This window comes from Populus trichocarpa, chromosome 12 (genome assembly GCF_000002775.5).
Source record: "Populus trichocarpa isolate Nisqually-1 chromosome 12, P.trichocarpa_v4.1, whole genome shotgun sequence".
Classification (NCBI taxonomy): Eukaryota; Viridiplantae; Streptophyta; class Magnoliopsida; order Malpighiales; family Salicaceae; genus Populus; species Populus trichocarpa.
Genome location: NC_037296.2, coordinates 9,923,810 through 9,940,220, shown reverse-complemented (window position 1 = coordinate 9,940,220; position 16,411 = coordinate 9,923,810). Strand labels below are relative to the sequence as shown.

General features: G+C 31.7%; 1 protein-coding gene across 2 annotated transcripts; it reads left to right on the top strand.

Annotated features, from left to right (window-relative positions):
* The first annotated feature begins 2,969 nt into the window (after positions 1-2,969).
* Positions 2,970-12,796, top strand: LOC7458014 (alpha-N-acetylglucosaminidase-like). Of its 2 annotated transcripts, none has more exons than XM_052445796.1 (19): positions 2,970-3,362; positions 3,527-3,603; positions 3,792-4,003; positions 4,138-4,259; positions 4,860-4,945; positions 5,285-5,379; positions 5,704-5,785; positions 6,267-6,373; positions 6,481-6,511; positions 6,773-6,890; positions 7,099-7,146; positions 7,877-7,986; positions 8,628-8,730; positions 10,278-10,376; positions 10,896-11,006; positions 11,424-11,656; positions 11,783-12,020; positions 12,116-12,194; positions 12,401-12,796. In XM_052445796.1, the coding sequence occupies exons 1-19, from the start codon at positions 3,132-3,134 to the stop codon at positions 12,655-12,657; spliced, it is 2,439 nt and encodes an 812-aa protein (XP_052301756.1). In that variant the 5' UTR covers positions 2,970-3,131; the 3' UTR covers positions 12,658-12,796. The 2 variants fall into 2 exon arrangements, with proteins under 2 accessions (XP_052301756.1, XP_052301755.1); XM_052445795.1 differs by having other exon boundaries at positions 4,857-4,945.
* Positions 12,797-16,411: the final 3,615 nt, after the last annotated feature.

The window sequence follows — 16,411 nt, the reverse complement described above, 5'->3', positions numbered from 1 at the left end:
TTAATTAATGAGGTAAACAAATTGTTGAGGTTCGTATGATAGTCTTGTAAAGGAAGCATTTCTTATTCAAGAATTAAGGTAAACAAATTGTCTCATTCCATGGGGCTTATTTCTTGGTATAGATGAAAATATTCTTTAGACATATTTTCTAGTGCATTGTGATAATACACTAATTTATGTAAGGAATACGGTCATTATAATTTTGAAAATGGATCATAATGGTAAGTTTTTATGGACCAGAACTTGAAGATGTCATTGCTAGGATTTGAGAGAGAGAAAAAGCATAGGGTTCATGGTTCTTTTCTAAGAACCTATGGTTTCTATTGAATGAGGATTGAAGATTTTATGAAAGAGATGACGAGCTAGGTATTAATTACAAAATTAGTGAATTAATTATGGTATAAACATTGCAATTTATAGAGTTCTAAGCATCGTGCCAAAAAGCCAGAACACACTTTATTTGAAATAATTAAATTAGTTGACATGTCAACAGAAAAACATGATTGATATTTTTGGATAACGATGTTCATTTACCACTTCATGCATAATCAATTTATTCAATTAATTTTAACATTAAAATGTCAGGGATTCAATCTTTGTAATAATATAAAAAAATCAACCAATTATTAGAAACAATGGTCAGTCTCGTATACACAATTTACTTATATTTCTTTTTTATATATATAATTTATCCTTTATTCATTGCTTTTCTTTTCTTTGCTTTTGCTTACAATTTTTTCTTTAATTTTATATTGCATACTTGCATTTTATTCAGATTAGTTTAGTATTACAATTCTTTTTTTTTAATTTGTTTGAGCCAAGTTGAGAACCATGTATTTTATTTGATTTACAAGGTTATTATTTACATTTACTCAATATTAAGGTTTTAATTGTAGTTTTTCTCAAGAAAGAAATAAAGAACATATAGTATATTAATAAAAAAATCAATAGTCGATTAATATATTGACACATGATCAATCATCAAGACTACTTATTAGATCAACATTTTTATCCTTATCAACAAGATCAAATTAGTGAAACCATTAAAAAAATCTTTCATTTAATTAAAAATTCAGCTATTATCTAATTACTTTTTTCCCCTAATTGATGGGGTCAACTGACCCTATAAATTAGTTCAACATTTCTTAATCCACCACTAAGACTCGCATCACCTCATGCAAAAAGTGTGTTATTTTTTTCAATTATTTTTTCTAAGTAATATATAGTTGGTGTAGTTTTTTCTATTTGCAAACATTAGTGTATTATGTAGCTTATTTATCATATTTTGTAGGCGTGATTATCTATTGTTTTTTAAGGAAAGATACATAAAAATATACTTAACAACACTAGCGAGTCCACTTATAAATCTTTGAAGTTAAAATCCTCCAACTATTTGGTCAATACAAGATATAAGTTTACTGTGCATTACCACTCAAGCTTGACTTCGTCGAGTTCGACTAAATAGAACACTCGAATCTTAGACAAACAAAACATGTTTTATTATTTTCATGAACAATTCAACTAAAGTGAAAACGTTTGTGATTTATAAGCCAAAAGGCTAAAACAAAACCAAGCAACTATTGTTTTGTCAAGTTGTTAAAAATTAAAAAAAAAAATGAAAAAGGAACAACAGTTGATAGGCTATGGAAGAAAAATTGTTGTTCTAGCTTAAAGAGCAAAGAGAGAAAGAGAAGAGACCGACCAGAAACACAAGAGAAGATATAAAAGTAAAAGAAAAAAAAGATGAGAAAAAGACATGTTGTTGAAACGCCACCATGACTTTGTCATCTACACATACAACACCAAGAGAAAGAGCTCATTGAGATGAATCCAATAACAGAAAGGAAGACTACCATCAAAACCATAATGACGTTGCACACATTGCCACAAGGTGGCAATCTTGTTTCACATACCGACTCATGTAATTTTTCTTCCCTTCCCCCAATTAAATCCTTGATTCTTCAATAACTCTTTGATTTAGTTTCAATATTAGATTGATCAAACAACATGAAATGAAAAAAGAGAAAAAATATCGTTACACACATATCTTAGGTCATGCAACCACTAGCTAATATTATAAAGTTTGCACACGATTCTTCATTCTACAAGTTATCAATATGGTTGTATGAATTGTCAGTATGATGCCTTTTTGTCTCACTAATTGCTAGTATCATGGCTATCCTATCTCACCAATTATCATTATAGCACCTACTTTGTCTCATAAATTGATAGTACAACATTTACATGAACAAATTGTTTTACAAGCTAACCATGTGGTAAAATTAATTATTTTTCATGATTACTCTACATTATATGTTTGAGAACTCCATCCTTCACGAGGAAATTTCATATGACCTAAGATATATAAATATCTTAGATCACCTGGTAACAACACATAGACCATAATACAAAACCACACATAATAATCACAACCTATACTTTCCCACGTTTTTGTTATCTTTGCTAAACGTTTTTTTTTCTCTTACACATTTATTAATTTAGGTACTAGAAGATTTTATATCCTGATAGGAGATTTGTTTTGCAAGAATTTATGAGCCATGAGCCTTGAAAAATTATTTTTTTAAAAAATCAAAGGTGGAAAGGTTAAGTTCAATTTAAAGTTTTAATAATTTTGTTGTTGAGTATAAATATATATTTACACAATTATTCTTAAAAAAAAATGTTATTTGGGAAAAGATAAATTACCATATATTATGCGCAACATAATTATAAAACACACATAAAATGAAAATCATGATAATCCTGATAACAAGTGTGTATTCTCTATTTTATTTTATTTTTATTTTTTCACATGCATAACAAAATTTCTCATGAAAAGGTAAGCTTAAAGGCCCAAGTCAACAGGGGCACATAAGTCCATAGAAGCAACTTGAATCTAAGCCCATGCTGACTATTAGTCAACCTATAAAAAACACAAATGAAAGTAGAAGCCAAAATGTCAAATTTCGAATTCGAAAAAACAAAGCAAACAGTTCTTTACACTTCTGGCCGGCAATCCATTTTGTCTCTTACTCTTTCACAGAATCTCCTTACTCCCTTCACTACAATGCCCATCTTCTCTATAATAAATCCCTTTGGGTTTATCACTCTCTTCATCTCCATTGTTCCCTATGGACTCCCCTCCAGTTGCCGCCGTTTCTCTCGTCCTCCTCGCATCCTTCCTTCTCTTCTTCTCTTTCGCTCAATCTTCCACGATCGGCGTCGGTTACATTTCCAAAATTCTCGAAATCCAGGACCGCGAACGAGCTCTTCCTTCTGTCCAAGTTGCCGCCGCTCGCGGTGTTCTGCAACGCCTCCTTCCTTCTCACTCTTCCAGCTTCGAGTTTCGAATTGTATCTAAGGTACTTCGATTTCTTATCGAATTTATTTGTTATTTGATGGATTTCACTAAAGTAACACCGAGAGATTATCATTGTTGTTGTTATAGTTAATTTTGAAGAAGTTCAATATTTTTTTTAAGCTTTTTGAGCAAGATATATAATTTATTTAATTGTATTAATGTTAGGAGCAATGTGGAGGGGAATCTTGCTTCATTATAAAAAATCATCCCTCGTTTACAAGGCGCGGAGCTCCTCAGATTCTGTATGCTAAAGACTCTTTACTGCTTTTATTAATTTTTGCCAAAAAAAACTTATGTCTGTTTTTGTGGTAGTCATTTTCATTGATGTGAAGGAAATAAAATTCATCAAGTTCGTTGAATTATTGAGAAATTATGACTTCCTTTGTGATAACTTGGAATTTTTTTTCTTTTTCTGGGTGCTCAATGCTAGAATTTCCGGGGTAACTGGAGTAGAAGTGTTGGCTGGTTTGCATTGGTATTTGAAGTATTGGTGTGGTTCGCATATATCTTGGGACAAAACAGGAGGTGTGCAGCTCAATTCGATACCTAAATTGGGTTCTCTTCCACGTCTTCAAGATGATAGTATCTTGGTTCAGAGACCTGTTCCTTGGAATTATTACCAGAACGCTGTCACATCTAGCTGTGAGTTTCTGCATTGATTGAATTTTCTACTAAATATCCAGAGTGATAGCTATGTCATTAATTCAGGTGGATTTAGCTTTTTGCGTTGTGGTCTGATAAATATTATATAAATTTAATATATGTTTCTTTGGAAGATTCTTTTGCTTGGTGGGATTGGAAAAGATGGGAAAAGGAAATTGATTGGATGGCTCTTCAAGGCATCAACTTGCCACTAGCATTTACAGGACAGGAAGCTATTTGGCAAAAAGTTTTCCAGGTGCCATTCCTCTTATTAATCTCCATATTCTTCCAAAAGAGCTCTAGAGATTTTATTTGTTTTATTTTCCCTTTTTTTAATCATGGAAGCTTCATTACTACTGATTTTTTTATGCCACTACATTCTATGATATTGGGATCATGAATGATCTGTACTGAAAATAATAATTACAATAAGGAACCAGGATCCTGATACATGTAAGTCTCATTATTCAACTATAACCTTTGTGAACTTGTTTATTGCACTAATAATTGTTTTGCATATAGTTAGTATATTGGAAAAGATAAAAATTAAGTGTATTGATCTATATTGCAATCCCTTTTGTTGAACACACATTTATCAATAAAAACACATCATATGAATTATATTTTTCTTCAGTATATGTTGAGTTAATCTGTGAGAGCTGTGTCTTACATTGTTTCATATTGTTTCTTTTTACATTAGTTCTGGATTCCAATATGTTTCATTATATTCTTTTTGTTGGTTAATAACAAAATGACCATATTAGTTATTCACATAGTTGTGAATTGCGTTGGAGTTATTATATTTGATGTGGCACTTTGATTTCTGCTCTTCTAAATAGACTTTTCACTTTAGCAGAAATTTAATATTAGTAAAGAAGATTTGGATGATTTCTTTGGAGGCCCTGCATTTCTTGCATGGTCACGCATGGCAAATTTGCACAGGTGAGCTTATATTTCTTGCTTGACTGTTTAAAAGAATTTACAGTAATTTGTGAAAATCTTCTTTCTACACGTTTAATTATCTAACTTTATGTGTGATGTTCAAAATGTTGATATTCCTCTATTTTTTGCAAATTCCTAATTGTAGGATATTATTGCTTTTAAACCCTTAATTTCAGGAAGAAACTATTTTATATCATCAAAATCAGAATGCAGAATTCGCACTGGGGAACTTATTTTTATGATTATTATTGTTTTGGGCAAGAACATTCTCAATAATGTCTAGAAATGAAACTGGTTCAATAGTGACGAGCATAATTACAAATACTATTTTGTTTACAGGTGGGGAGGACCACTACCACAAAGTTGGTTTGATCAACAACTAGTTCTGCAGAAGAAAATTCTCGCCAGAATGTATGAACTTGGAATGACTCCAGGTATCAATAGTCATATACTTGTACTCTTAAGGTTTCTAGTTGTGGTATAAATTCAAATTAATCTTTCTGTAGCATTATTCAAAGTGGATGTTAAATTCCTCAATAAGAGGAAATATCTTGCTTTTCTTTCTTTTGCCCTAATTCTGCGAAGATAAAAATTAGTAGAACTATTTGCATTTCAAAATGCCACTTCAAAAAAATACCAAATTGAAAAATTAAAAACAAAAAAGTTGAGGAAATTCACATATATTTATCAAATAATTGCTTTAATTTTTGAACTTCTATCGATATAACGTTTGCAATTATTGCTATTCTGCTGTCCAGTTCTTCCAGCCTTTTCTGGAAATGTTCCTGCAGCATTAAGGAATATATTTCCTTCAGCAAAAATAACACGCTTGGGGAATTGGTTAGTACATCTTTGTGCCAGTTTAACATATGCATGGACTTCACTTTTAAGTTCTGGTAATGAAATGCAAGAATTCTATAGTTTCTTAAACTCAGGGTTTGGATATCTTTATAATTAAAATACAAAAGAACTGGTTAGGATCATGTCCAAGAAGCCCACTAGAAATTCTCAAGCTTTCTATTCATTCTTTTGCTGATTTCATGCTCATTACATGCACATATATTGCAATTATCAGATACATTGTGCTTTCTCCAGTCCTAGGTTAATATAGGAAATTGGGTAACTCAACCTTGTGTCCTGGAAAAGATTAATCAAGTGCCAAAATGTACATGGCATTTTTGCTGTGGGATGGCAGGAAGAGATTCACAAACCATACCCAGCATCATCTAGGATTTAGGACTGCAGAGTTGTGTTGATGCACTTCATGTATTTCTTTGATGGATCTATGAATCCATGACCCATATTCTACATCCTCCTTCAGGTTTTCAGTTAGGAGTGATGTTAGATGGTGCTGCACGTATCTCCTTGATGCAACAGATCCCTTGTTTATTGAGATTGGAAGAGCATTCATTGAGCAACAATTGACAGGTGAGCTTATCTGAATCACCAAAGTTATTCCAGAATTATATTCCTTATGTTCATAAAAAATGCAAGAATTCTAAATTTGTGATCTTTGCAATTATCTTATGGGTCAGAGTATGGAAGTACCAGCCACATATACAACTGGTAATATTTTCTTTGCTTTCCTATTCATACAACTGGTTTTCAGTTTGCAAGTTATATATTATAAGCTATCCATTTTGACAGCTATCCATTTTGACAGTTTTCAAAGTCCTGCATTAAAATCATGAATCCATCCATCCTTTTGTTTTGTCATTGGCTCTTTCATGTTGGAATTGCAGTGCAGCAAATGCAATAACAGATCAGGTTTACAGAAAATTATTCTATCTTAAAGTATCCGTGTATTGATTGTTTGAATAACTGCAGTGACACTTTTGATGAGAATACTCCACCTGTTGATGACCCAGAGTACATATCTTCATTAGGTGGATCAATATTTGAGGGAATGCAAAGTGGTGACAGTAATGCTGTCTGGCTGATGCAGGTGAAGGAATATCGAATGTTTAGTTATCAATCATCACAAACTGTTTATCTAGCTTCAGTGATACTTAATTCAATGTTGATAGTGCATTTTGTCATTATATATTTGCTACAAGTATGACATCTCTATAATTTAAGTTCCAAAATTGCTTCTTAATCAACGTTAGCTCCATTTGTTCTGGAATTCTGATTTATTTGCTTTAATTCTGCAGGGGTGGTTATTTTCATATGATCCTTTCTGGAGACCTCCACAAACGAAGGTTATATTGTAATTTGATTGCTTTGCTATTCTAGGCACTCTATGTTCTATAGTTAAGAACACTACCATTCAATCTCTTGAGTATTTTATTTTTTAAATAAGCATTAAAGCCATGTTAAACCAAAGTGAACAAGGATATAATTCCTGTTAATGATGATGTTTGAGTGTGTACAGAAAACATTGAACTTTAAGCAATCTTTCTAATATCTGCAATTTTAAATTCTCAAGTATAGAAGGAAAGTTCAGAAAAACAAAGTAGAGAAAAATTTAATAAAAAAAAGAAAATGGCATGTTAGTTGGGACTTAATCAGGGTTTCTCATTTGTATGTTCTGACTATATATGAATCAATTTTGTAATGTGCATGATATCACAGCCTTAGATCATTGTGGCTATCTTGGGTTATCTCTTAAACAGACTGAAGTGTTCTTGATGCGATGTGAAATGTTCTCATTTCGTACATTTTGCTCAGGAAAAAAAAAGCTTAGATCTTCTCTTTGTTTTTTAATTATCCCATCCAACTTAGGATATTGATTGTGCAAAGCTTCATTATGGAAAATGTTGAAGGGATACAGATGATTACTGATTAGTTTACTATGCAACTATATATATATATATATATATATTATTTTCTTTCATGGAATCTTATAGATATGATTTGGAAATGTTCAGTTGCTTTTTTTTTATTATTGATGAGTGCTTTTGGTTGATGGTATCCTTTGCTCTTTTTCAGGCGCTTCTACATTCAGTTCCTATAGGGAGGCTGGTAGTCCTTGATCTGTTTGCCGAAGTGAAACCCATATGGAATACTTCAGAGCAATTTTATGGTGTCCCTTACATCTGGTAAGTAACTGTTCCTTTTCTAACTGATGATGATATCTGTGATTCTTAGCTGAAGATATTTGCTTACAAGACGTAGAAATATCCTGATTTCATCAATTGCAAAATCTGCTGTATTATCATTAGTCATCACTATTTTCATTTGGGCTTGAGTTTGGCCTGGAAGCATAAATTGAGACCTTTTTTTTGGTCTATGTTATAAATGCAGAGTATTGTGAAAGAACACATAATACATGCTATCTGAAAATGCAGTACAGAATTTATAAACCATGTTATTGACCGTCACATCCATGGCCATTGAGTCATTTATTGCTACTTTATGCAGGTAGTTAGGACTATGGTTTTTCTCATGGTAGCATGTATATATAGCAATATCTAGTATCTTACACTTCGGTTGTGCACCTGTGAAACAACTCATATCCTCATTGAAGTAAAACTCTGTTGATCTCTAAAAATCAAGCTGCTTATAATTCTGTTATTTTATTTTCTGTTATGTACTAACCTGTGAATAAATCTGTTATATCTATGTTCAGTGATTATTTAATTCCTGATATATATCCTAAGAATGAATTTCTGATGTTTTCTTTTCCTTTTCCTCTTCTATATTTATATTGTTTTTAAGTTGTTGTTTCTCCACTTGGCAGGTGTATGCTGCACAACTTTGCAGGAAACTTGGAGATGTATGGGTATTTAGATTCGGTAGCTTCTGGACCGGTTGAAGCTCGTACCAGTGAGAACTCCACAATGGTAAAGTTGATTCCTTCAAAGCTTGATTGCTAATAAGAATTGAGATGTTATGTGGCTTTGATCTTTCCATTTGAAACATAAGGAAAATTTAGGTTATATTATCTTAAAGTTTCACCCTTTAACAAAAAGCACTGTAATTTAAAAACACTTTGCAACTTTCATTTGTATTACAATTGTAAGCTACTATTAATAAACAATGTTAGTACCTGATGAAATCTGTTGATGGCCCACCCATTATCCGTGATCCTTCAACTTAGCCATTCATAGCATTGAAAAAAATTGAACCTCTTTCAAGCATCCTGTTTGGCTCTCTCCCTCCACAAGTAATTATACACGTAGCATTTCTTTTTCTTTTTCTTTTTTTGATTAACGTGGGTGTCCGGGCTAGCATGCGCGCACCTCGACTAATCCCACGGGCCTTGAAGTTAACGATCATGTAAGCTTCTAGTAACCCTGAGATTTGTGGGACTCGAACTAGTGACCTCTAGGGAGCAAACCTAGTGCCTGACTAGTTGAGCTACACCCTTCAGGGTTACACATAGCATTTCTTGCTCTTACATAAGGTTGACAGTTGACAATATTCTTTATATTCATGATTAGTTCAACGTGTTAAATTTATTTTCCTTCTCTAACACTCCTAAGTTCTCTCTACAAGCTTTCCACGTACACAACTACACCTCCCTCAATCTAATAAGATTAGATTTTAAGATTCTTAAACTAAAGAAAGCGGAGAAAGTAAAAGAAAAAAGTACAAGATCTGGGAGAGAGAATAGATTAACACATTTTCTAATTAGATGGGCTTGTGGGTAAATGGGAAGCAATTTCATACTGTTTATGTGTTTGGCAAACTTGTTTGATTTGTTGTTTAATTACAACATGTGAGTCTTCTAATTTATTGAATTACAATGGATGGCAACAACACATGAAAATGCAGACAAAAGATTCCAATTATAAGAGCGAGAAAAGCAGGATTCTGTTTGTTTACATTGTGAAACCTAGATATACCATAATATAATACCCTTCATTATTAGATGCACAGAGCCAATGAAGCACTCTATTGATGGTTCAGAAAAATTAGAATTCATGCAACTGAAACTGATCAATTAGATTATTGTGTAACATAATGGGTTGTATTGTTGCATTGCTTGAACAATTTGATGGTGTTTAAGATAAAGGTCTGTATATGCAGAATTTGGCGAGTGATACACTTGATTTACCTTGCAAATATTCTTCATTGTTTAATGTAAATTTTATCTGTCACTTTCTAGTGAATTACAATTTGTCATTTTAAAAACAAATTGAATAGGCATATGCACTAACTCCCCTTTTATAATACGAACGGTGCATATGTATGACCTTGCATAGTTTTGCTGATGCCTGTTGGTCAAAGCTGTCAAACCAAAAGAAGCATATAACTATTGCTAGAGTTCATCTCTCTCTCTCTCTCTCTGACAAAACAATTCATCGTGTCATGTTACAATTTTAACTAATTATTGTACCATTTTATTACATCTTTTATCTTATTCTATATAGTTGCTTCTGTGAAGGTTGGTGTTGGAATGTCAATGGAAGGTATAGAACAAAACCCAGTTGTTTATGACCTCATGTCTGAAATGGCATTTCAAAAGAACAAGGTTGATGTCAAGGTAATGGAAAGTTCTCCACTGTCGCCACCATTTCATATTTGTACATTTATGTCTCCGACTTGCAATATAAAAAGTTTGTATGTTTGCTAAACTCAACCTTAAGCCATGAACACTATCATCCTTGCTTTCTTGTTAAGTTTGGTTATTGCTTTTTATGTTGTTTGAATGCATCACTGAACACTATACTGTAGTTATTATTGTGTCAAATACTAGTCTTTTTAGAGTTCCTCTTATCTTATTACAATTGAATTAGTTCATCTTTGATATGTCAATTTACAAGCGCTTTCCTTTAAATGTTTCATAAAATTGTGGTACATTTCATGATCCTCTGAAAGCTTTGTTTCTAATTTTTAAAATTTGAAATTATGAAGGAATAGAAGACTTTTTTCTGAAATAAGAAAGTTTCTCCACCTCTTTTTTCTAGATATGTTGGCATATGGGAAAATAAATAAGAATGGATCAGGCGTAGGGAAATTCACACTTCCAATTAAAATCACAACTATCTTGTCTTTCTTTTAGGAATGGATTGATTTGTATTCAGCAAGACGATATGGTCGATCAGTTCCAACAATACAAAATGCCTGGAATATACTGTACCACACAGTTTACAATTGCACTGATGGTGCCTATGTAAGTACCCCAACTTGTCTACAGTCTATGGAGTACATTTGGATGTATTATTCATCATAATATGGTAATGGCTCTACCTATCTTTGGCTTTCACAAATGTGCATAATATGCAACTTATATTTAATCCTTTTATTTCTGTTCATTTATATGTCCTCCTATACATATGCTTTTGTAATTTCACTCATTTTCTTTGTGGATGTTTATACATTTTCATCATTTCCCTCAGTTCAAGAAAAGTTTATTGTATCCACAAATGTCGTGATTCTGATTCGAAATTACAAACGTGGTCTTTTTAACCTTGAGTCTGTGACTTAGAACCCGGTCCGATTAAAGTGCCAAATTGATATTTTGCATGTGAAAAACTCCTAGTGCACTCTGTTGTTTGAATTCTGACAGCCTTAAGCATTGTTGGACCAGGACAAAAACCGGGATGTAATTGTAGCATTCCCTGATGTTAATCCAAATCTTGTTTCGATGCTGCAAGGAAGGCATCACACCGATGTAAAACTAGTATCAAGAAGAGCGGCCCTAATAAAAAACACTGATTCATATGAACATCCTCACCTATGGTATTCAACCACTGAAGTTGTGCGTGCTTTGGAACTTTTCATTGCAGGAGGGGATGAATTATCTGGAAGCAGCACTTACAGGTTAGCATTTTGAGGTTTCAAAAACCTTTTGCTGGATGGTTTATCCATTTGTGTAATTCTTAAATTATTTTAGAGTTTTCACTATTTTCCCATCCTTTTCTAAATGTATATTTATTTCCATGTCAGTTATGACTTAGTTGACCTGACAAGACAAGTGTTGGCAAAATATGCAAATGAGCTGTTCTTGAAGGTCATTGAAGCCTACCGATTAAAAGACAGCCATGGAGTTGCTCACCAGAGTCAGATGTTTCTAGACCTTGTGGAAGACATAGACACACTCCTGGCATGCCATGAAGGATTTCTTCTGGGTCCATGGTTAGAAAGTGCAAAGCAACTTGCTCAAGATGAAGAACAGCAAATACAAGTTAGTAGCCTTTCAAATTATAGCCCTATTTGATCTCAAACAATTTCAAGAGTCGTCTGTGTTTTTTAGTAATTCAATGTGCTCTGAAACTGCAGTTTGAATGGAATGCAAGAACTCAGATAACTATGTGGTATGACAACACAGAGGTGGAAGCAAGTCTTCTTCGTGACTATGGTAAGGGGATCAACACTACCTTGGTGTATCTTTTTACCTTCGTTGCTTGAAAAATTAGCCTCAAATCAAATTTGGAGGCTCCATGCCCATCCTCTCCGGATGGACATGTCATTGGAAGTTGTTATCACTGGATGATTGAAAACTTGTAGGCTTTTTAACAGTATTTCAATGGAGTTTTAAGAAAACCTCTGTTCCCGTTCTTGCAGGGAACAAGTACTGGAGCGGTCTTCTAAAAGATTATTATGGTCCCCGAGCAGCTATATATTTCAATTTCTTAACCCAGAGTTTGGAAAATGGCCATGGTTTCCAGTTGAAGGCTTGGAGAAGAGAATGGATAAAGCTTACAAACAAATGGCAGAAAAGTCGGAAGATATTCCCGGTGGAGAGTAACGGAAATGCTCTGAACATATCACGGTGGCTCTATCACAAATACCTTGGCAATCCGGATACATATGATCATTAAGTGAAGCTGCCATAGCACAATGTTACAAACTATATGAACTTTTTGGACATCATCAGAGAATCTTGCGATTTGCATCAAACTAAGCTGTAATCTGCTTGTTTACGAATTATAAATATAAATCAATGCAGGTCATGTAACATACGAGGCAATGATCCAACTATAGGAGTGAGTTACCTAATGTCAGTAGGCTAACATGACAACGTAGTTAAGCCAGATGGGAAATGTCTTACCATGATGGAAACTGCACCAAGATCCGCACAGCTTCTAGTTTGTAGCTAGTTTGGAGTCAGTGAACTAACCCTTTCGCCGCCCTGCAGATAAAAGGTGGGAAATAACCTTACTTTTAATGGCTGAGGGGCACTAGGATAAGCAGGGGATGAGATGGTCGAACATGAGCTAACTAAATTCTCTGACCCGAGGGAAATAGTCATTTATAGCATGAATAAAAATCTAATTTGACTTGGATTGCAAGTTTGATGAGTTAATTAAGATAAATTCTAATGAATCTAGAATAGAATCATTTTAATTATTTTTTTTTTAATTTTTAAAGAGTTAAAATAATGTTGTTTAAAAGTAAATTACGAATCTTACTCTAATTTTAATCACGTCAACTCTTGATCAATTTAATATGAAACCTAACTTGAAATAAGTTTATGGTTGGTAAGATACTAGGTTGATTTACTAGATCATGTTAGGTTTAATAACAATAGTTCATAAATGACCATGTGCATGAGAATACTTGGAGGAAAGGCAAATTGTTTAATGCCTTGTTTGAAACTAGTTTTGTCATTCATGCTATGAGAATTTCAAGTTAATTTCAAAAATAATAAAAGAATGATATAATATTATAGATATATTTTATTGTGTCATGATTTTTTTTTTAAATTGAAAAACGCAATAATGCTATTTACACTTATTGAAATAAGTTAAAAAAAAATGAATCGATAAACTATGAAAGATTTATTAATGTTAACTAAATACTTAATGAAAAGCTAATATTTTCTTTAAAAAAAGAGAATTAAGTACACAAATATTTAATCCGGACTTTTATTTTTTTTATTTGATAGGTTATGTTTTCTTACAAAGAACAAATAATATTTATTTTTACAAATACTTCATGCAAATAAATTTTATTTATATTATATATATATATATATATATATATAATTAAATTATAATAATCTCTTAGAAACATTATAAAAATAAAAAATTCTTTTTTTAGAAAATAACTAATATTTAAAAAAGATTAACTAGATTTTTTTTTAAGATATTAGAGAGGGGGTATTAATTGAGATTTAAATAAAAATTAATGTAAAATAAAAAAAATACATAAAACATAGGGAGGGTATTAATTAAAAAAAAAAAAAAAAACATCATGCACTGATAGGTCAGGCTTACCCACCTGACCTTAAGATAAAAGTCAAGGCGAAACCCAAGCTTATGCTTATCCGCTTCTTTTTTCTTTTAGTTTTTTTTTTATATAAAAAAACTAGGTGAATTGTAACTTACTAGACAGTTATCCAGAATCTGACCATCACTTTAGTGACCGGAAAATCAAGGGGGATTTTTGTCTTCATAATCTATTTTTCAACTCAATTTCATTGAAAACACCTCAAAAACACTATAAAGCCTATATAAACCACCCAACAACCCCAAAATCACTCACAAAACAACAAAATTCAAAAACCAAAATTGAACTTGTTATGCATTTCCTGACATGTTTAAAGAGAAAAACCACCTCTAATGAACTTCTCTCAAGAAGAGAAGTTCATTGACACAAAAATATTTTTTTAGTTGGATTGTGGCCAATCAACAACCTTATTATTTACTAGTGAGTTTTTCAATCTTCTATTAAATTCAAGAATTGAAAAATAAATAAAATAAATTTTTGGATCAAAATAAAAATTATAAAAAACTTTGAGATTGACCACCCATTTTCTTTATGTTTTACATTATGGTCTTCGTACTTTAAAATCTTATCTTCCTACTATAATATAAAATTTTATCTAATGAAAACTATCTCTAATAAACTCATATCAAGAAGAGAAATTCATTGACACAAAAATTCTTTTTTTAGTAGTTGAATTGTGATCAGCCGATAACCTTGTCGTTTCCTAGCGAATTTTTCTCTTTTTTCTGAAATCTAGGGACTGAAAAATAAAAAAAATAAACAAAATAAACTTTTGAATCAAAATAAAAAATCTAAATAACTTTGAGATTGAACACATATTTTTTACATGTTATACATTGATGTCCTTTTACTTTAAAAGTTTATCATATACTACAATTTAAAATCATATCTCATGGAATAAAGTCACAATAGTATTAAATAAAAATAATTGATGATGAAAAAAAAAGAGAACGAAAACGAAAAAATAAAGGAGGGAGGTGATTCACTATTCACCTAAAAAAAGCCCAATTCTTTTAGTGTTGTTAGTAATGACTTCGTGTTATTTGCATATTCAAAATGTGAACCAGGTATGTGTCTAAATTCGGATTGCATGTGAATAATTTTGGATGGAATTGAACCAGCCATAATAATTTTTCAAATACGTGCACAGTTTGAATACCACGTCGTTTTTTATCTTTTTATTGGGTAGGTTACCCAAGTGTTGTCACAGGCTACTTCTAGAAACACACGCTGTTTTTAATTATAAAACAATTGAAAGGGAAAAAAAAGTATTTTTTAACCATGCAATCAAGAGCTGATAGCATTAAAAAATATATGATTTGACCTTCAAGCAATATATAAGTAATATATAAAAAACTTACTTAAATTGTCTTGAATTTCATATAAGAATCAAATTATAAATTATAAAGGGACATCAATTTAACATAGACATTGTTTGAGCAACTCAAAATAAAAAGTGGCATGATGAACAAAAAAAGTGTGGAATCCTAACTTTTAAGTGAGAAGTGAAGTCTCATCAATTGTTAGCAAGTAAAGAGTAACAAATATTTGTCAACTCCTTGTTACTACAAAGACCTGAATAACTTAGTTAAGTTTTTGTAAAAACATTTTATGTATCCATCTATGTGTTTGAACCCAGTGTATAAAATGAGTATAATACATACCTCAAACACTCCCTTAGAAAGTAAATTTTTCCCTTAAAAGAAAGTAACCTTAGAGCACCTAAAACCTTTAAACTTTCTTGGGCAAGCACTTATACACGCATCTAATTAAACAACCTAATAACCATTATGTAAAGTAATGAAAAGAAAATTATAAACAATAATTAAAAAAAAAATTAAGAAAACCAAGAAAAAAATAAAGATCAAGATATCCCACATCGTAACACGGGTAATTTACTTGGTCATGTTTAATAAATTCCTCTATCAAAATAAATTTGTGGTAGAAAACACATAAAATTTATAATAGAAACCGACACATACATAAAATTTATTGAACAATAATTAAAAAAAAAACAATACAAGGCTACACATATGAAAAATTTTATAAAAAAATCAATATTCAAAATAAAAATTTAATCTATATAAAATTAAGAAAAAAATCACAAATGAATCATACTCACCTCTCTAAAAACTAAATATACCTAATATCATTTAAAAATAATCTCAATCTAATTAAAATATAAACCAAAAATTTATTTGAAACAATATTCACAAATAATGCATAATTTTTAAAAAAAACTGGAGAAAAAAAGAATTTAAAAAAAAATCAAGCCAGACGCTTTTCGGCCTAGTAAGCCAAGCCCAACGCCTAGCCCAATGAAGTAATTGTCCCGCGCTCGGG